At 41.8% G+C, this 22,695-nt stretch overlaps 1 protein-coding gene across 1 annotated transcript in view; it reads left to right on the top strand.

Moving 5' to 3' along the window:
* kcnh8 (potassium voltage-gated channel, subfamily H (eag-related), member 8) overlaps positions 1-19,651 on the top strand; it is an 84,714-nt gene extending 65,063 nt beyond the window's left edge. The window contains exons 13-16 of the mRNA XM_030788634.1: positions 14,050-14,103; positions 15,407-15,519; positions 15,735-15,814; positions 19,133-19,651. Of these exons, the coding sequence (XP_030644494.1) occupies positions 14,050-14,103; positions 15,407-15,519; positions 15,735-15,814; positions 19,133-19,651 (766 nt within the window). The remainder of the gene's footprint in view (positions 1-14,049; positions 14,104-15,406; positions 15,520-15,734; positions 15,815-19,132) is intronic.
* Positions 19,652-22,695: the final 3,044 nt, after the last annotated feature.

Below are 22,695 nucleotides of genomic sequence, written 5' to 3' on the forward strand. Positions count from 1 at the left end.
TGTATTGGTGAGTAAAACTCATTCTGATTTGGTGATAAAATAAGTGTTATCTCTTAAAAAACTCTTAACTTTACTAAGAAGTGTGTAAGTTCTGTTTAATCCAAAGAGGATCAAAATCTTTTCTGTGTTTTTGGATTACTGAAACCAATCTATGCCTCCCACACTGAAAATGCTGTCTTTTTACTTGTTCTATTTTTAATACAGACATTGTAGTACAGGGCTATGGGTGCAGGAGCCTGAGAAGCTAATCAGTCTGACTATGAATATAATTTTGCGGTAAATGCATTCTGTTTTTTGATATCATGGTACTAGAAGGAAGGGCGGGGCAATGGAGGAGCAATCCAGTGTTATCCACCTATATCAGAGAAACACGAAGAGGCAGAAGGGAGAGACACAAAGTCAAACCGGATTCTGTACCTCAGGGCAGGCACACAGGAAGGGGAAGAGAAAAGATTTGCAGAGCAAAACCAGATTCCTCCCCTCAGGAGCCCAAAGGACAGACCTTGGAGGAAGCAGAACCCTGATGTTCAACAGAACACCCACCAAACCAGCAGGAAACCCTGCATTCAGAAGACTGCAGTCTCTAAGTCTGATTTCTCCAGCCTCAGTGCCAGGTACAAGCACCCATGCATGCACACTCTTCCTGTCCAACACCCCACAAACATTCACACAAATCCACATTCACAAATATATGCTAAGCAAGGTGCAAATCCAGACACACTTATGCATTTTTAGTTCAGTGTGGCTTTCAGCGTCAAGCCCTTTCTGAACCTCCACACCATTACCCCATACCTGTGCATCCATAGAGCTCATACTTACTTTTTATAATGACTACCTTGAGTCCAGTCTCATAAAGACATGACTCTGGATGAGAAACCATGGCCACAAAATAATCAACTAACCCAAGAAAGCACTAACTTGGAATGTGGAGCAAGGTCTAGGCCAGGTCTGGACATTAACCACTTTTTGAGAGGACCATGCCATACTTTGTCTGTCAGCCACAGTGTGTGTCAGATCTTCCCAGATCTGCAATTAGAAAATGAGATGGCCCAGTTTATCCATAGTACATGTACATTAGTATGGAGGCATATAAAACACTGGAGTGCTGTAGGAGTGCCACCTTTTGGAGGACCTGAGTAGGGCTGGAGGACAGAGGTGTTGACAGTCTCATCATCTGGTTGGAGAAGTTGGTCCTCATCAGTGGTATCTTGGGTGAAGTAATCTTCTTCAGGATATGTGAGCCAGTCAATGTAGCTTTGGAGGAGCCCCAGATGCTCCATTATGGAGCTCAAATATAGACAGGAAGAAGAACAAGTGTCTACAAAAAGGGAAAAGGTTGAAAAGGCTCTTTTAAAGATCCATGGGCCTGTATACAACAGACAAGATCTTTTTGTCAGAACTAGTTAAAATGTTTATACTTCTCTTTGTGCAATATGCATGCACTGAGCATGACTGAAGTATACAAAATCCAGTCATGGAGGACACAAGGAGAAAGTGATTTTGTTTTTGTCTCATTGCCAGAGAGGTCACTGTTGTAGGATATAGCCACTTATAGGCTTATAGCCACTCTTTCTTTGGCATGACAATGGTGTATTAATGGCACAAATGAGTGAGCTCATAAACTGTGGGGTTATACCTTTGTGTGGCAAAGGATATACCATCAGGAGTTTTCATTAGATAGTTTAGAGGGTTCTGACTGCTAGAAGATGCACATCATTGCTGAGTACCTTGACATTCACCTTGAGATTTTTATCCATAATTTATTTATAATAAAATTGTATTATTTTATTACATGAGTAGGGTTGTTGATGGTATGTGTGTGTGTGTGCGTGTGTGTGTGTGGGGTTGTTTATAGTATACGTGTGTATGTATGTGGAGGGTTATTGATGGTATATTTGTGTATATGTGTAGAGTTGTTGATAATATAGGTGTGTAGTTATGCGTAGAGTTGTTGATGGCATATATGTGTGTGTATATTTGTAGAGTTGTTGATGATATATATGTGTGTATGTATGTGTATATTAGATTAGATTAGATTCAACTTTATTGTCATTGCACATAGTACAACTACAAGTACAATGAAATGCAATGTTACATCTAACCAGAAAGTACAAATAGTAGAATAAGGTACTGATATTAAATAGCAATTTATATTAATATTTATATGCAATAATTACAGGCGAGAGTATATATGGGATAGATGGTTATATATACATGAAATATATACAGATAATAAAACGAAGTTGCAGACAAGGCAATGTTTACATGTAAGATGCAGGGAATAGGTATATAAGTTATATACAGATGGGATGGAATGAATATGATATAATATTGGAACAAGTACAGAGAGTTGTTTTGTTGTGCTTGACAAATAGTATAAATAAATAAATAAGTACATGCATAAATAAATGGCTTATGCAAAACAGGTGGGGGGACCGTGAGACCCCGAGGTAAACAGTGAGGTAAGACATTAGGTAAGACAGCTGTAAGGAATACGTGCAAAGACAGCAGTGTAATGTCCATGAGTGTGAGGGGGGTGGGCTAGTGCTGTGAATTAAAGCCCAGGAATGTGAAGGAGGAGTGGGGGAGTGGCTAGTGCTGGGTTTGAGAGTTCATTATGGTGATGGTGTTGTGGAAGAAACTGTTCCTGAGCCTGCTAGTGCAGGACCTAAGGCTCCTGTACCACCTCCCTGATGGGAGGAGGGCAAACACTGTATGGCCGGGGTGTTAGGGGTTCCTGGTGATGCAGCGAGCCCGTCGTAGACATCACGTGTGCTGGAGATCAGCAATGGCTGGGAGCTGGACACTGATGATGCATTGGGCGTTTTTCACAACCCGTTGTAGGGCCTTCCTGTCAGCTGCGGAGCAGCTACCATACCACACGTGATGCAGTTTGCCAGGATGCTCTCGATAGTGCACTGGAAGAAGTTCACCAGGATCTGAGGAGGCAGGCCCGCTTTCTTTAGCCTCCTCAGGAAGTAAAGGCGCTGCTGTGCCTTTTTTTAACCAAACTGGAGGTGCTGAAGGACCAGGAGAGATCCTCAGTGATGTGGATGCTAAGGAATTTGAAGCTGGAGACGCGCTCCACCTCAGTCCCATTGTGTGAATTGGGGTGTGTCTGCTACCTTTGGTCTTACATAATCCACAATGAGCTCTTTGGTTTTGGGGGCAAAGTTGTTGTCAGTGCACCATGCTGCCAGATGCTGGACCTCCTCCCTGTAGGCTGATTCGTCGTTGTCAATGATCAGTCTTACCACCGTGGTGTCATTTGTGAACTTGATGATGGTGTTGGAGCCATGTACAGGAACGCAGTCATGGGTGAAGAGGGAGTAGAGGAATGGGCTGAGCACACAGCCCTGTGGATGCTAGACAGAGATGGCTGGTGGGGGGTTAGCTTTAGCCTAGCCCAGAGGCCTCCCTGCTTCCCTCGCCTTTGTTATGGTGTTCAGGGTCAAAGTGGAGGAGGTGAGGTTGTTTAACCTAACAGACTGGGGTCTGTTGGTCAGGAAGTCTAGTGTCCAGATACATAAGGATGTGCTGATGCCAAGATTACTAAGTTTAGTGATCAGAGGATGACTGTGTTAAATGCGGAGCTGAAATCAATGAATTGCATCCTGACGTAGGAATTGTTATTTTCCAGGTGGGTCAGGGCGGAGTGAAGAACTGTGGATAGAGAGGTGATCAGATTGTCCCAGGTGGGGGAAAGGAGTGGCCTTGTAGGCCTCAGCAATATTTGTGTTCACCTGGTCCAGGATACTGTCTCCTTTGGTAGGACAGGAGACGTTTGGGTGGAACTTGGGGAGTACGGTTTTAAGGCTGGAATGACTGAAATCACCCGCAACAATAAAAGCCCCATATGGATGTGCAGTTTGCTTTTTGCTAATAGCAGCCTGTAGTTCTTTCATTGCTATTTTAGTGTTAGAATCCAGAGGTAGATAGACAGCTGTGATAACAGTACATGTGAATCTCTAGGCAGGTAGAAGGGCCTACACTTGATCATCAGGTATTCCAGATTAACAGAGCAATGAGTTCCAGTTATGACAACATCCATACGCCATGCATTTTTTACGTAAATGCACAGACTGCCGCCTTTGGTCTTACCCGAGTAAATGCTAGGCAGAGATGGCTGGTGGGGGGTTAGCTTTGGCCTAGCCCAGAGGGCTCCCCGCTTCCCTTGCCTTTGTTTATGGTCTCGTCGCCGCCAGGCTCTTCCTGTTGGGGCAGCTGATTTGCTAGACTGCTGTGTCCTGGCTAACTCCGGCGGTAGTTGGAGGTTGTCTAATGCTCTGTTTGTACAAAGAGAACCAAGGTCCAAAAGTTCTTGTCAGCTGTATGACGAATTCACACAAATATACCAAGGGAAAAAAATAAACAGAAAAATTCGCAAAAACTGAGGAGACAGAGCCTTGTGTTGTGCTTGCGATGCCATCTTGCTTGCTTGCTTGCGTGTGGGGTTGCTGATGGAACGTGTGTGTATGTGTAGGGTTGTTGATGGTATATATATGTATGTATGTGAAGGGTTGTTTATGGTATGTGTGTGTGTATGTGTAGGGTTGTTTATGGTATGTGTGTGTGGCAGAGGTGGGAACTAATCAAGTACAAATAATTCGTTACTGGAGTTTTCAGGTTTTTGTACTTTACTTGAGTAGCCTATTAACTTTTTACTTTTGCCTCCTGTATTTTAACACAAATATCTGTACTTTCCATTCTCAAAACAGGCTTGTTACTTTAGTTTTTATTTTGCATCATGTGCCTTCCCAACATCAAGACCAATTTCAACCTAAATGGATTGGACAATAACACATAGAAAAGGTGATCCCTGGGTATATCCATCGGTGCATATCATGCATGACAGACATAACAACACGAAAACAATGTAAAAAACATAAGACAAATCAGACAAATAAGGGAGACTCGACCGCGGAGAACAGTTGTCTATTGAATGTGATGTCTGTGACAGGGAGAACTAGTCGCAACATGGATGAAAGTGAACTAGAGAACATTGCCAATGGAGCAGATTCAGAGCAGGAAGACAATCACCGTCCATAACCTTATTTAAGAGAAATGTTTGTTGGTAATCCTGTAGAGATGAAGGAATTTCTAACCGAAGAGTTTAAGGCTTAATTAGACCTAAAGCGTGCTCTCGTGTTGATCATAATGTTTCGAGTTCTGTTGCTGACATTGAAAACTACGACAGAATATTAAGGCCACATTGAGAATGAAAAAATTTTGAGATTTTGAGAATAAAGTCATAACTTAACGAGAAAAAGGTCGTAATAGTACAAGAATAAAGTCGTAATTTAAGGAGAAAAAAGTCATTCATCAAAAATGAATTTGTCTCCGTTTACCATTTATATTGTTGCAATTACATGTAGATGGTCCTGAATGGCCTCTGCATTTGGTTGAACATTAATGGGTCCAGGGTAATCAGGTAGGTTGGGCACCTCTAGCAGTGGTATGCCGTGCCTGTGTGCCACATTGTGCAGGACATCGCATGCCAGGACAATGCGGCAAACCTTGTCAGGGCAGTACAACAGCATGCCACCGGTCCTGTCAAGGCAGCACCACTCTTTAGCTGGCCTATCGCTCTCTCAACAACTGATTAGCAATGGAGGTCATGGTGCCTCCGCTCTCGGTCGGTCTGGGGGTTGGCGAGGGGGGTTAGCAGCCACGTCTTTAGCGGGTAACCGCAGTCTCCTGATGGGCAGTTGAACAATATATAAAATAACTACACGAATGATCAACTTTTAAGTTGATTTTAAATCAATTTAAAGTAATTGTTTTCACATGTAGTCCGACAGACTCGTAAACAAATTCCAAATGTTAGCAGTTTCACTGCATGGCCTCTAAGTGTCGCCAACGGACAGAAACCATTAGAAATGTGCATATGCCAGACATGAAGTTGGCATGGAGTTCCGCACATTCTCACGTTCACTTCACTCTTGATACATCCGACTGTGAGTGTAAAAGGTGGCATACACAATGTTTTTGTTTGTACGTGATGCCCCTGGCCCGCATAACAGCTTCCTTGCCAGCAAGTTTCAATGTATGCCTACTGGCTGCCCCCACGGGACAGGGGCCAACCTGCAGCACATTAGTGTCCCACCAAAAGCATATGCAGTGTGGTATGAGTGGGGATGGGAACAGACTATGGGTGTGTTTTCCATGTCAGAGTGTTTTCTACTGCTCTAAGATTTGTCATATCAGTCATTGGGCTGTGCACAAGAAAAAATGCATACAGTAAAAATGCAGGAAAGTGAAAGAAAAGATGAAAGTGAAGAAAAGTTTAAGTGCTGCAGCTTTAGTAGGGAAAAAGTGTCTTGCTGACTATTATTTGAACGGTGTTAAAACAATATCACTATGGGATACAGGCTCCCAAGTTTGCATCATTGATGAAAGTTGGGAAAATGAAGCAACCCAGAGTTTGAAGCTGAGACCTGTCTCTGAGATTATTGATGCTCCTGTCACTCTCTGAATAGTAGCTGCAAATGGGGAGGGTATACACTTTCTTTGATGGGCTGAGGTCGCATTTGGGCTGTCAATTGAGCAGAGAACTGTCAATGACCTTTTTATCCCCATCCTGGTGACGAAAGGGGGTCGTTTGTCCTACCCCATCATTGGCTATAATGCGACTGAGCACATTTTAAAGGGCAGTGAAAGTGGGCCGTCAAATAATACAAGCAGTGAACAACTGAGAGAGATGGTTAGAACGGCTTTCCCTGGACTTGACACGTCAAAAATTCAAGCTTTCATAGACCTTGTGCGAGTGGAACAACCACATGAATATATAGTGAAGACCACCCGAGAAAAAGTTATTATCCCCAAACTCACGTCCATTCAAGAAGAGTGCGAGTTTCAACAAGCCCAATGATGGAAGACACCACTGTAGTGTTTGAACCTGATATTGACCCCCACTGGCCACAGGGTCTGGAGTTCAAAGAGACAGCTGAAACTGAAAAAAGGTAATCCTCTCTAAATCATAGTGAACGCACAGAATCCCACAGATCATGACATAATATTGCCAGTCATTGGCATGGCCCATGGAGCACAATCTAGGTATCCAGCCCTCACCTTAGATCAGTGATGTCAGTCTGCACCAGTGTCAGTGAACCATATCCGGTCAAAAAATGACCAAACCATCGATGATGAATGGGATCCTCCAGTAGATTTAATGAATCTTGATGAGCCTGAGAGAGAAATTGTCGTTAAGAGATGGATGTGCCTCATTTTCCCAGTCAGATGATGACACTGGATGCATTGAGTCTCAGAATGGAAATATCTCTTAAGGATACTGTTCCCATTGTATAAGAAAATGAAAGACTATCTGCATGACCTTATCGCTCAGGGATGGATAGAGAAATCAGCATCTTCTTATGCGTCACCTGTTGCGTGTGTGAGAAAAAAAGACAGCAGTCTACATCTTTGCCTAGACTACAGGGAACTAAATAAGAAGACCCATCCTGATTGGCAGCGCAGTCCTAGGGTTGAAGATATCCTTGATGGTTTAGCTGGTAACTCATGGTTTTTGTTATTAGACCAAAGTAAAGCCTACCATCAAGGCTTCATGGCAAAAGAAAGTAGACCTGCATTTGTGATGCCATGGGGCATATATGAATGGATCAGGATTCCTTTAAGGTTAATGAATGCCCCTGCAGCTTTCCAAAGATGCATGAAGGGGAGCTTGGAGGGGTTACCTGATGAGATCTGTGTGCCCTATTTTAATGACACCTTGGTCTATAGTAAGTCCTTTGAGGGCCATATCAACCATGTTAGAAAGGTGATGTGGCGGTTAAGGCAATATGGGGTCAAGCTGAAGCCCAGTGAATGTCTTTAAGTGTGAAGTCCGGTACCTAGGAAGAATTATGTCGGCTGAGGGACGTAAGATGGACCCAGCTGACACCATTGCAGTGAGAGCCCGAAAGGCCAAATACCGAGCACTGTTGGGCAGCTGCATACCATTCTTCTCAGTTATTATCGGCAATATATAAAGGATTCTCCAGGATTGCAGGACCACTTTACAACTTGTTGAAGGGGACAGCACCAAGAGATGAACAAGGGCACACATAACAACAGACAAGACAGAGCCATAGTAAAAACAGAGGAGTTCCTTCATGTAAGCCCATAATATGGGAGGAAAAGCATCAGAAGGTCTTAGAGAAGCTGACTGATTGTCTGGTTGAGCCAAATTCTGGATTCCCAAATTTTTCACAGCCCTTTATTCTTCACACCAATGCTTTGGGTCAAGGTCTGGGTGCGGTGTTGTACCAGAAACAAGAGGGAAAACTTCGTGTCATAGCCTACGGATCTCGCACACTGACTGCTTCAGAAAAAAAAATACCATCTTCATTCTGGGAAGTTTCTTGGAGTTTCTTGCTCTGAAGTGGTCAGTTACAGAAAAATTTGCAACTATTTGTACTAATGCCCCCTCATTTACTGTGTTCAGTGATAATAACCCGAACGTACACGTTTAATACAACAATCAAATTCAAATGGCACAGAAAGAATCTAATGTTGAATAAATTGCGATTCACACACACACACACACACACACACACACACATACAACAGCATCTAAACTACTCACAAAAAGACAAACAACTAACAGTAGACAATAACAATATCCTCGTTACCTAACGTATGAATGAACAACTACAGAGTATGAGGCATTACTCACAAAGAGGCACGCTTAACCAAAAGAACTATATGAGTGATGTTCTAGTGGAGTTACTGACACACAAAAGGGTAGTGAGAGAAGGAGAGAAAAAGGGGGAAGAGGAAGAAAAGCAGGCTCAGCCACGTTCAGATAAGAGAGACTGCAGTTACTGAGCTTAGCAATAGGAAACCGTAAGCAAGACTTTGTGTCAGTGCCAGGAGAGTCTTTCAGCATTGTGGATCTTCTGAAGTGGTGAGGCTGGGCTGATTCTTTGCAGAGATGACCAGGACGGACTACATTATGGCTGAGCACAACTGACGCTAAGCTGAACTGTAGTGTAGCTGAGCTTGTAGCATAGCCGAACTATAGTGTAGCTGAACTATAGGATAGCAGGGAGTCTGGAATTTTATCTGCTGCTATCCTTTTGGGAATGCCTCTGTCTACAGTGAGGGTATGTTGATTGGACTCAAGACATGATTCGATTTAATCACTGAGTTGATCTGGTATTCATTGTTCAGTCGTCAACTCTGATGTCTGTTCATTGTTTCTGAACACAGGGGGCTTGGGCCATGATCAAAGGGACATAGACAGAGACAGAGAGGAGGAATGACAGTTGGAAAAGGTATCAAGGAAGCATGAGAAGAGGTGGGGTAGGGGGAGAGTCTATGTGATTTCAAAGACACAAACATGTAAACTTTTATTTGCCCATGTATTGCAATGTAAAAATCTGTCCTCCAGTTGGCGCCCTACAATAGTATATGTGTGTGTTTATGTGTAGGGGTGTTGATGGTATATGTGTATATGTATGGCTAGGGTTGTTAATGGCAGGGCCGCCACTACGTACGCATCACGCGCTGTGTGTAAGGTACTGAGTGCCAGAGGGGGCACCAAAACAGTCCAATCAGTGGCGTAGTCAGAAAGTTATTTTCGGATGGGCCTCGGCAAAAGTGAGCGGGCACTTTCACTCACAGTCCATCGCTAGCCCACACATTCTATATGACCTATCGCTGAACTGAATGACAGGTCAGACACCCCGTATCACAACTGTAGTGTACTCAACAACCAAGCCAGTTCAATCTTCCGTTCTTTGTTTGCACTGGAACGGAATATGTAGTAAACCACAAAATACTGCCGCATTCTTATTGATCAAGCATACTTTAACCATAAGTAGCGTAAAACACATGCCCTGTCACAACAAATGCACAATATAATGCTATCACAACACTAGCTGGGTTTCCATCCAACTATTTAATGTAAATTAACGCTTAAACTTTGCATCAAATCTTTTAGGCCGCATAAAAAACGTATTCGCTGGAAAGAGATTAGCATAGGCTAAAATGATACTGGTTGCTAGAAACAGGTTAGTCGCATCAGCAAAGGGGTTTATGCGATTTTATCACATATTTCCGATAACTTTTAAACCCACAGCTGTTCACAACTGCTCCCCTGATGAGGAGAGTGTACATTTTTAATCTGCATAACACAGCTGATGGAATTGCGCACAGACATTTCCTTAGCTGAATTTTCATGAATGCGCTTAAAATATATGAATGTGTTCGGTGGAAAACCAGCTGCTATCTCCCGTTGATGGTTTACATTACTGGAACTATAGAGTCGAAACCAAACTTGTTAATATAGATGTCAGTCAAACCCATCAAGCATCATACAAATAAAGATTAGAACACATTTTCTTTATTTCAGGAGCGGCTGTAATGATATTTTAGTTATATTATCAACCAGTTTAATAAATAATGACGTATTATTTTTTAGTATTAAGTTAAATATTTCCGTCCTAACTCGCGGGGCCTATGCATCTTTTTGGTGGACTTAGGCCAATCAGGCCCGTCCTTTGGCTATGCACCTGAGCCTAATGATCATCATAATAATCATAATGATGAATTGTTTAAATTTAAGATGAAGCACAACTACAGTAGGCACCATTAGACCATTACAGGCAATACAGGATATACATAATTGCTCAAAATAATAAAATGAATTATGGCTCCCCCCTCCCTCATCTCCCTGTGGTTTATTTGATTGTGCCTGACAAACTGAAGCCTGGCGGTAACAGAACTATTTCGGAAAAAGGCCACAGGAGTTGGGGGCAGAGAAGAGAAAAATATTTGTTGTTTGTTTTTCTGGCCAAATAGCCAGCAGTGGTTGATGGTATATGTCTGTCTGTATGTGTAGGGTTGTTGATAGTATATATGTGTGTTTATGTGTCTAGGTGTTGATGGCGTATGTGTGCATGTGCCAGTGCATGTGCGTGTGCGTGCAGGTGCGTGTGTGCGCATGTGTGTGTATATCTAGGTTTGTTGAAGTTCAAGTTTATTTGTATAGCTCTTTTTACAATCAAAATGGTCTCAAAGCAGCTTTACAGCGATCAGTGCCTAAACCCTCAGTGAGCAAACCCGTGGTGACAGAGACAAGGAAAAGCTCCCTAATGGATTGAATAGGAAGAAGAAACCTTGGGAGGAACTAAGACTCAACAAGGGGAGCCTATCCTCCTCTTGCAAGCACATACAATAGACATTCACAGTGTGGAATGAGTCCATGGTAAACAGATTCAATGGTCTATACAATTATTTACAGTATACAGTGTGGAGTGATTTGTTTACAGTATAAAAGAGTTAATAAACAAGGTGGTATCACAAGGAGCTTTAGGTGGCATCAGATAAAGACTAATTTGATAACCGAGCAGTGTTCATATCAGTAAGTTTGTCTGTGGGTAACGAAAGTCACCCATCTGGTTCATCTGGTTTTGCAGATATATACAGTTGTGAGTCGTCGGCATAAAAATGCACATTAATGCCATGCTCATGGATAATATCTCCTAACGGTAGCAAGTACAAGGAGAGCAATAAGTGACCTAAAACTTGTGGCACACCATATTTAACCTGAGAGATTTTTGACAGTTCTCCGTTACACTTACAAAATGGTGGTGAGATAAGATAAGATCTAAACCATGCTAATGCCTGTCCACAAATGCCAACACACTTCTCAAGCCTATCCAGAAGTATACTGTGGTCTGTAGTGTCAAATGCTGCAGTAGTGAGATACATCCAAGATCAGAGGACAAAAGTAGGTCGTTAGTTACTCTGATCAGTGCTGTCTCTGTGTTATGGTGGGGCCTAAATCCAGACTGAAAGTCTTCGTGTACACCATTCTTATGGAGGAAGGAGCACAATTTAATAGACACACCTTTTTCTATTACTTTGGACGTGAAAAGAGGGTTAGAGATGGGTCTGTAGTTATTTAGATCAGTGTTTCTATTACTTTGGACGTGAAAAGAGGGTTAGAGATGGGTCTGTAGTTAGTTAGATCAGTGTTCCTATTACTTTGGACGTGAAAAGAGGGTTAGAGATGGGTCTGTAGTTATTTAGATCAGTGTTTCTATTACTTTGGACGTGAAAAGAGGGTTAGAGATGGGTCTGTAGTTAGTTAGATCAGTGTTTCTATTACTTTGGACGTGAAAAGAGGGTTAGAGATGGGTCTGTAGTTAGTTAGATCAGTGTTTCTATTACTTTGGACGTGAAAAGAGGGTTAGAGATGGGTCTGTAGTTATTTAGATCAGTGTTTCTATTACTTTGGACGTGAAAAGAGGGTTAGAGATGGGTCTGTAGTTATTTAGATCAGTGTTTCTATTACTTTGGACGTGAAAAGAGGGTTAGAGATGGGTCTGTAGTTAGTTAGATCAGTGTTTCTATTACTTTGGACGTGAAAAGAGGGTTAGAGATGGGTCTGTAGTTAGTTAGATCAGTGTTTCTCAGTCTTGCTCCTGGGGGGCACCTGTTCTGCACGTTTTCCATCTTTCCGTGCTCTACCTACCTGGCTGAACTCATCAGTGGCACTTTTGATTGGCTGAGCACACCTGATTTAATCAAGGGTATGTTAGACTGAGTCCATGATAAACAGATTCAATGGCCTAATACAATTATTTATAGTATACAGTATAAAGTGTGTACAGTGATTTATTTATAGCATAAAAGAGTTCATATACAAGGAGCTCTAGGTGGTATCAGATATAGGTTAATTTGATAACCAAGCAGTGTTCATATCAGTAAGTTTGTCTTTAAGACCAGCTGAATAGTAGCTGAGAGCGATTAGCTTTGCTACAGTTAAAACTGAGATTTTGGCCTGGCTATAAAGGACAGAATGTTCTTGGTTCATAGTCAGGATGAGGAGCATCACAGGTGGGCAGCTGGCTCAGAACAGGGGCCTTCAGAAAGTCCTGGTAGGAGGGGCAATGTTCTGAATGATTAGTAAATGTTCTGAAATTGAAGGAAATAAGTCTTTTAATAGTTTAGTAGATCAAGTATACAAGTTGAGGAATTTGATGATATTATCTTTCTGAGTTCATCAAACCCAATTGGAAAAAAGGAATTTAGTTGTTCAGGGGATTTAGCTAAGTTGGTATCATTTGGCTGAGATGCTGCAGCTAGAGGTTTACTACTTCCAGTTTTCTTCCTAATGTCCTCAAACTTGCAGTTAAATAAATTTAAAAACTCATCTCTACTTAATTGTGATGGGATTTGTGTTTCAGTGACTGCTTGGTTCCTGGTCAGTTGGGCCACTGTGCTAAACAGAAATCTGTGATTATTCTGGTTCTCCTCAACAAGTCTCCGAAAGTATGTGGACCATGCGGCTGTCAGAGCCTGCCTGTGGTTTGTCATGTTATCCTTCCATGCTATTCAAAATACCTCAAGCTTTGTTTTCTTCCATCTTCGCTTCATATTCCAGGTAGCTCTCTAAAGTGTGCGGATGTGGTCATTAAACCATGGTACAGCCCTTTTCTCTCGTACCCTGTTCTTTTGGAGAGGTGCAATGGCATCCAGCATGGTAAATAAAGTAATACCTAAGAGCTCACTCAGCTTGTCCAGTTCTATGGGACCATGTGGTACATGAAGTTGTAGGGCTAAAAACTTGACAAACATCCCCAAACCACACTAGTAAACATCCCCCAATACACATCTACTTCAAATTCGTTGTCTAAGAACAAACTAACAGTGTAACTTGCCCAACAGAGAAAAGGGGGCAGAGTCAACAACCCCTCTCTGACACTACAATATTGTTATGTTAACCCCAACAGACAAAACCAGGTCTAGAGTATGAATATGGTGGTGAGTGTGCCCTTTGACATTTTGAGTAATACCTATGAAGTTAAGGAGGTCAGTGAATCCTTATCGCAGTGAATAATTCTCATTCTCATGGGAATGTTAAAGTCACATACAATCATAGCATTGTGTGCGGTAATCACACGGTTTGACACAGGATCACTGGCAGCAGCCTACCCACCATCAGTGACATTTACAACAGCAGGTGCAGGAAAAAACCCTCATGCATTATGAGGGACTCTACCCACCCTGCTCACGGACTGTTTGCCCCCCTCCCTTCAGGCAGGAGGCTTTGCAGCATCAAGGCCAGAACCGCAAGGCTGAGGAACAGCTTCTGTGAGACTGACAAATTGTGCATCTCACTGAGCATTTTTGCTATTATTGTTATACCGCTGTTACTACTATTATTATTATTACTATTACTGCACTCTGAGACTGGAATTCTGCAATCTCTACTGTACATTCTGCAATCTCTACTGTACATTCTGCAATCTCTACTGTACATTCTGCAATCTCTACTGTACATTCTGCAATCTCTATTGTAAATCACTGCTTTCTCTGTACAACTGCTGCTCTCACTGAACAATTTTTGCTGCTACTATTACCGTCGTTCCAGACCAGGGCATGCTGCAGTTTGGGCCACTTGGGCACCTTGTTTACCTTGTTTATCTTTAGACTTTTACTGTCTATTCCTGCCTCACACTCTGCTCACTTTTTTACTTCTCTATTTTATTTTTAATGGTGTTTTATTGTGTGATTTCTTTTGTTTTGTATTATTTGTAACCTGAACTGGGACCTGAGTACCTCATTTCATTCCTATTAATGTACAACATGCTCTGGAATGACAATAAAGACATTCTTATCCTTACCCTTATCCTTAAAAATCTGTAAGTTCTTTAAGAAATTCCATATAAGGCCCTGGGCTCCTGTAAATGATAATAAGAGTGAATGACTGAGACAAGTCGTTGCTATTACTGGGTACAGTGACACTAGGAACAAGTACCTCAGAACAATTAAACTTAAATCCTGATATTTGAGTAACACATTACGATAGAGTGTAGCAACACCTCCTTCTCGACCATTGTGGCGTGGGGTGTGTTTATAACTATATCCTAGGGGAGTTGACTCATTTAATCCTACATAGTCATCTGGTATAACCCATGTTTCTGTATAACAAAGTATATCAAAGCTGTGATTTGTGATAATTTCATTTACAGTATTTGCTTTAAGTGCATTTAAAAGCCGTAGGTTTAGATCATGTTTGCCACTATTTATTATAGACAGGTTCATTTTAATGTTCATTAAGTTTTTCCTAGATGGCTTCTTATATTTTTCCCTTTAAAATTGGAAATGCCTGACACAGACACAGTCTCTATCTGAGGGAACCTATGTGATGCCTCAAGGCGGCTAGCAGACGGTCAGTTTAGACGCTTTGTCTGCTTCCTGGTCTGTGCCCTGGCAAGTCAGACATTAACTGCAGTAATGTTCCTGATCAGATCGCTAGAAAAGAGAGTTGAGCCTTCCTGAGAGTGATGGAGATATCCATCTCTGTTGATGGTATATGTGTGTGTGTGTGTGTGTGTGTGTGTGTGTGTGTGTGTATGTGGGGTATTGATGGTATATGTGTGTGTATGTGTAGGGTTGTTGATGGTACAGAGGACGATGATGGCATAGAGATTACTCCAGCATGTACCTTCTCTGGTCTCCAACAAACTCCCAGTGAGCTGACCAGCACTACTGCCCCACAAACAGGTGTGTATGCACATAAGTGTGGCTGTGCAAGTGTGTGTGTGTGCCGCGGTGCCTGATTTATTCTGTGTGTTATCCTATCCTAAGGCTAAATCTCTAGAAACTTCAATTTCATTTTCTCTCTCTCTCTCCCCACTTCTATAATTCATATAATTCATATTGCTCTATATATTGTACCCTGATTTTGTTATGTGTGTGTTTTAATTATGTGATTCCAGATATTCTACACATGAGTACGATGGATTTAGCAGCTAAATCTGAAGAGACCAGAAGACAGTTGAACCACCTGGACAAAGAGGTGCTGTCTCACTCCCAGTCTCCTACTACAGTTTTTCATGTGACTGTGCTAAAAGCAGCTTTGTTATAAAGGGGTTAAATCTGACAGGGAGAGTCCAGGCGAACCCATGGTGCTTCGTTACTCACACGCCATATGGTCAACGCAGGGGGGACAGAGAGCGTGAGAGTTATACCAAGGAAATAGGATGTCTCAGAATCTCTAGAGGACATTAAAATCATAGAGAGAGAAAATGGGTCCTGGCCCCTTGGTGTTATTACAGAACATTCAAATATGAATGCCCTTCAAGTTATCTTATTTCTCCCTGTACAATTCTTTCAAAAATGCTTAAGAAGACTCATTTTTGGGTCAAAGACAGCAACAATCACCAAATATTTAGATGCACAATACATAACTGTTGGTAGATTAAAATAAAAAAAAGTTATAGGTATATCATCCAGATTCCTCACACTGGAATTATGAAGCTCTGGATTAAAGGAAGTAGTTTCAGATCCAGACTGTTACTCATTGCAAAAATGCTGGAGACTTTTGGATTACTTATGAAATAAGAACTGAGATGTATTGTATGTTTCACACCACTATATACAAATATTAGATCAAGTAGTGATCACACACGCACACGCACACACACACACACACGCACACGCACACGCACACGCACTCATACAAACACAGCACTGCGCAGCCCCTCACGTTTTACTGGTGGGAGGCTGACTTGGCATTAGGTTGTCTGTGTGAGAGTGTTCTCCTGTGGGGACACACTGACCTGACTGCATACGAGTACTTGATTGGCTTGTGTCTTTCACTGGCTTTTTATCTCTCTCTCTCCCCGTCTGACAGCCTGCAGCCCAGCAGGTGTGTGTTGTAATCTGTGCTTGGTCTAGTCCAGTAGGGGTGGCAGGTTTTATGTAGATCCTTTCCTGAACCCTCTCCTACCGTTTTTTAGCATATTCTTTCATACAGCTCCCCTCCCTCCACTGGCATTTATGGATCATTACCCAATTATCATGATGATTTTTTAATTGCCTTTGCCTTTGCCTTTGGCGTGGAGCCCTGACACTGCTGACTGTGCCTTTATGCTGTGATATAGAGTACTATCCCATGCTCCTGTTTCATTACTATCTGTGCTACTGCAAGCTGAGAGCAGACAAACTCCTGGCTGAAGTTAAGCAATATTCCAGTCTCCTCTGTGTCCATACAGTGAATATCTGTGTCTAAATGCTCAGTGCGGATCAATGGCCAACTCTCTGTGGTGGTTAGTCAGTCCATTGTGTTTTGCATTAGGGCACTTGGTATGATTTTGACTTGAGGCATCTTGTGTAATATTCTGTCTAAATAATGGAAGGCTATGCATAAAGACTGATACATGCCCTTCCCCTCCACACAGGCCTGTCCACATGCTGAGCTCAACCAAACCAACACACTAATAATTTCAAATTTTGAGTTACCACAGACCTTTGACCTTCAACCTCTCAGCCTTTACTAAAAGTTACTAAAAGTCTCAGCTGGGAAGGAGTTTAGGCCAGTGGATGTAATAACTGGCAGCACAAAAAGCCCCAATAAACGAATTCACTCACACCCTTAGTGCTATAATTAACACCTGCTCTAGGGTGCAGAGATAATGATATTCCTGCTGGGAAGATCCAAAAATACCAAAATACCAATAAGTCAGCTCTGCACAATTCCTCACCACAAATGACAGGCGAATACCTCACATGTACAGTCACTCCCTAAGACTGGACATGACGATCTGTTACCACAGGACAACAAATAAATGTGACGCCTAAACTCATAAGATGGGACTGAAAATTTGAAATATTACAAAGCTTTGTACTGAAATAAGAGCATGGTAATCTACAGACAGATTTGATTGACGGTGGAATTCAGCTGCACCACTCTGTGGTTAAATCAGAGACTGACTGAGTGGCCGAGGGGGTGGATTCAGATGTATGTGTTGTTTATTTGGTCCTGTAACTCATTTGGTCAAATAGATGTTTAGCTCTAACTCACCTGAATCAGTGTGAAAGTACACACAGCATGTACCGGCAGTCTGGCTGGTTTTTCATTGACATTCAGCTTTTGACTTCTTGACACTCAGTGTGAGGTGTAATGTGTCCACAAATCTGAGCTATGTGTAGCCCTGGTTTAAACGTGCTTTGGTCTTGTGTTAGCAGCCTGTGGAAGTAGGCCTGATAAAATGGTGAATCGGTAATTTCACTAAAAGAGCCAAGCTGTTTCACTGGCACTTTGCCCCCATTCACAGTGTTAATTCTGGCGGGTGATTTTGATTTAGTCTTAGTTTTAGTCTTCTGACTAAAATACCTATTCGTTTTTGTCATATTTTAGTCATTTGATCACTATAAGTTTTAGTCTAGTTTTAGTCAACTAAAACTATACAAGTTTTAGTCAAATTTTAGTCAAATGAGGTTTGTGGTATTTTTCTCACTGATTTTGCACCCACATTGTCTGCAGCATGTTTTATTTTTAGGTGTATTATAGCTAAAATGTGTCCACAAATCCACTCTTTTTCCTCTTCCGAGAGTAGACATGATTTGAGGTGCCAGGTTAACGTTAGTTAAAATGATTAACGTTCGATTTCTAGAGGAGGGGGGAGCTTGGTTGGGCAGCACTACCAATATGTATCGACCAATCATTAGCATGCAATTTGAGTGCATGCACGTAATTGGATGAAAAAATATAGGCCTATGGTAGATGTAGGCCTATTGTAACTAAACTGCTTGTCCATTTGTCTGTCTCTGACATTATTGTCTCATGAGTATTCATCAACGAAAATGGTAACATATTTCGTCACAGTTTTTATTTTCAAAGGCGCACTTTTATTTGGATATTGTCTCATTTTCGTTGTGGAAAAAAAATGTGTTGATGGACATTTTTCCTCACAGTTTTTGTCGACGAAATACTTAACACTGCCCATTCACATCACGCTAAAATGCCAGAGGCAGCCAATCAATTAGGCGGCTGGGTACTGAATATTTATACATTGTGGTATGTCAGAAAGCATCTGTGACATCATTACAGGTGTGTAACATCAGATTCCTTACCACAGAGAGGTCTGGATGTAAAGTCACCTGAACTGAAGTTAGGGACCCAGCTAAGTATTGTAGTATGAATTATCCCTCAGTTATGATCCCAGTCAGTGAAAGTTGCTTTTTGGGGAATTTTGTGGATTTACTACATTGATGAATCCAGAGCAGCTGACTGTCGGTGACTCATTTTGTCTGTAGTTTTTTTCAGCTCGCTGTCTCTGACATATCAGAATGGCTTCTTATTTGCTGATGTAGGCCATGGTATGTGTTGCAGGTGAGCTGTTTAGGGCAGGAGGTGGCTGAGCTTGGCAGAGCGATGCGGGGTCTCACCTTCCTAATGGAGTCTCTGATTGCATCACCCCAAACCCCAAACTCCCACACCCCTCTCTGCTTCCCAGGACACCCATCAGCTGCACACACTCATCCAGAAACAAGCTGTCCCCCTAATCCCTTCTCAGAGATGCACTGTAGGACGCATTCGGGGGCACACGTTTCTGCTCCGCCCAGACCACAGGACCTGCCGCTGACTCACCCTTCCTCGTCGCCAGACACTTCGGAGCCTTCTTCTATCACATTACTATTCACATCCTCACTTCACACAAATGTCTCTACAGAGCCTATCTTGCCCTTGTCTCCTAACAGTGGAGTGGGAATGCCCCGAACCCGCTCACACAGCCTTGAGACTCCACCACCGCCAAGGTACGCATTCCACCATCACATGCCTGGGACCCTGCCCAGGGCTGTGCAGCCCTCTCCACAAACAAGGGACAGGCACCATCCTCTGGGTTTGTAGCAACTTCTGCCTCACCTGACTCACCTGTGTGTGTGTGTGTGTGTAGGGGTGTGTGTAAATGCCTATGGACTGAACTCAGCCCTTCGGCACAGGCCGCGTACCCAAAACCAGCGAGCAGCTGGTCCAGAAAAGAATTGATCTCTTTTTAATTGTTCTTTTTAAAATGATGTACAAAGGCATGCCTTTTTAAGGGGAGACTATGGGGACTTCTCTAATCTTCAGATGCATTTTCTCTGAACAGAGAATAAAGATTCCAGTGCCATGAAAGATTAGGCCAGTTTAAAGTACAGAGACTCAACACCCAGTGCACATAGATGTGAGTGCTCTTTACCTCCTGCAGCATTTTTGTTACTGATATGAAGCATCTGTGATATCTGTCTGTACAGTATGTATCAGTGTAGAACAGTCACATTTCAGAAGTTCTTACAACATCCCATTTGAACCTCATCCACTGTCTGGCACTGCCCTAACCATTCCATTTCATATTTTAAACTTCCCCACACTCAGCTCTACTGAAACCTGAATACCACCTATCCATACTGTAAAATCTAAGTTTCATCATATTAACTGTACATCCTATGTGTAAGCTCTAATCAAAACTTCAGTGTATCACAGTGTTATGAGGGGCCCTAAGCTGGAGATGTCCCCAAAGTTTCGTCCTGTCTCTGACGCTCAGTCTTTTTAGCGATGTCTGCTTATGAGGTATTAGGAATCCGACTGATGCACTGATTGTAAGTCGCTTTGGCTAAAAGCGTCTGCTAAATGCTAAATTGTAAATTGTCTCTGAATGAAAGGTTTGAGTTGGGAGCACTGGTGTAGACTAGCAGTAGATCATAAAGATATGTAGCATTGAGCAATAGACACTATAGGAGCATGAAGGTCGCCTTGACATTCTGTGTGCATGTGTACTTTTTTCTAGATAACCCCTTGGGCCAGAAGAACGTAACAGTAGGCAGTCTTGTACAATGTGGGGGAAGATAACACACACACGAAGGGGTCTGGTTTTGTGGCTGCTGAAGGATGGGCTGGTTGTGCTTTCATGGCTGATTGAGTTTGCTCTGTTGCTCTGTCTCTCATGTGTGTCACTCATATGAGTAAGCATTGCAAAAAACATATGTGTGGTTTTTAGAGAATAAGACTGGGAGAATTGTGATGGAAATGGAGATTGGTTGACTTATTGGAGTTTGATCTCTAACGCTGGTCCAGGGGTTGATCTCTAACGCTGGTCCAGGGGTTGATCTCTAACGCTGGTCCAGGGGTTGATCTCTAACGCTGGTCCAGGGGTTGATCTCTAATGCTGATCCAGGGGTTGATCTCTAACGCTGGTCCAGGGGTTGATCTCTAACGCTGGTCCAGGGGTTGATCTCTAATCCTGGTCCAGGGTTGGTTACCAATGGCGATTATAGGTCCTGCTGTCACTTGTCTTCTCATTCTGGCATGAATTCAGATCACCTACTTTGCTCTTCTTCTTATACTCTCGCTCTCTCTCTCTCTCTTTCTCTCTCTCCCATTTTCACTGCCTGCTCAGATTCTCTCAATCACTCAACCTGCTGAAGACTTTAATGGTAATACTCAGATTCTCTCAATCACTCAACCTGCTGAAGACTTTAAATGGTAATACTCAGATTCTCATATGTCTTACGTTTTTTTTTCCATCCTTCATTTCTCTATTTTCTCTTTAAACTCTGTATGTCAAGCAATACTTGTTTTTTTGAATGGTTTATAATCCAGTAGTGACTGGTAGCTGATTGGATAAAAGTCATCTTTCACATTGTGTTTGGATATTAACACCAGCTAACACCAATTATTACTAGCCTATTGCAGAGAACAAATGTAATTTCAAAGCACTTCATCTATATCACACTGTATCCATTTAAATACTATGTATTGTAGCATATGTGTGCTAAGAATATTTTGTATGCTACCAGTAATAATGTATTTTAGCATATATTTATATGCTATCAAAGATAATATATTGTAGCACATGTATGCTAACAATAATAATGTATTGTTGTATATGTATGCTAACAAAAATAATGTATTGTTGTATATGTATGCCAACAAAAATAATGTATTGTAGCACATGTATGCTAACAATAATAATGTATTGTAGTATATGTATGCTAACAATAATAATGTATTGTAGTATATGTATTCTAACAATAATAATGTATTGTAGTATATGTATTCTAACAATAATAATGTATTGTAGTATATGTATTCTAACAATAATAATGTATTGTAGTATATGTATTCTAACAATAATAATGTATTGTAGTATATGTATGCTAACAATAACTCTGTGTACTGTTGCTTTGCCTACCCTGCTTCATTTCTGCTGTTTAAATCCTCTTTGTTGAATTTATATATGATGGGTCTTACTATTATCAGACTCATTTTATTTGGTAAATGCCATACTTATCATTGTCCTAATTCGTCTTTGTTATAGCTACTCAACCTCCATCAGGTTTTTCTACCAGTCAGGGAACAGTAATATGCTCTGTAATCCTGCAGATGGGCAGGTATTTTAGATGCCTATGAATGTATGTAATCTTTCAACCTCAGACACCATGGGAGGTTCTAGGGATTCTTGAAAGAGCAAGTGTGTGCATGTCATTTTTTTGTATGAATGAGTGACTGGAATGTAACTGCAATAGTGAATTGTACTGCAACCTCCCTCAGGCTGGGTAAAACCTCCCCCTCTGCCCTCTACTGTTAGAATGTGATTGATATTATTAGTTACAACCTGATAATAAATGACTATTACTCTTGGCTTTCACTCTGACTCTTGGCATGGTTTGGTGTCATTTAAGAAGTACAACTAATTGGTGCTGCCAGAAGTTTAAGAATCTCCAGGAGTACATTGCTTATGTAATAATTCAGAATTCACAGGGGATAATAGTTGATTCATTCACTCAGAACTTATCAGAGAGTGTGGAGTTGAAAAAGCCCAGAGGACCAGCGGACCATTTCAAATGAATGTTTGTGAGCTTGGTGAGCCATGCACTCACCCCTAGAGAACTTCCAGTTTGAATTTACAGAAA

This window comes from Chanos chanos, chromosome 12, assembly GCF_902362185.1.
Source record: "Chanos chanos chromosome 12, fChaCha1.1, whole genome shotgun sequence".
Lineage (NCBI taxonomy): Eukaryota > Metazoa > Chordata > Actinopteri > Gonorynchiformes > Chanidae > Chanos > Chanos chanos.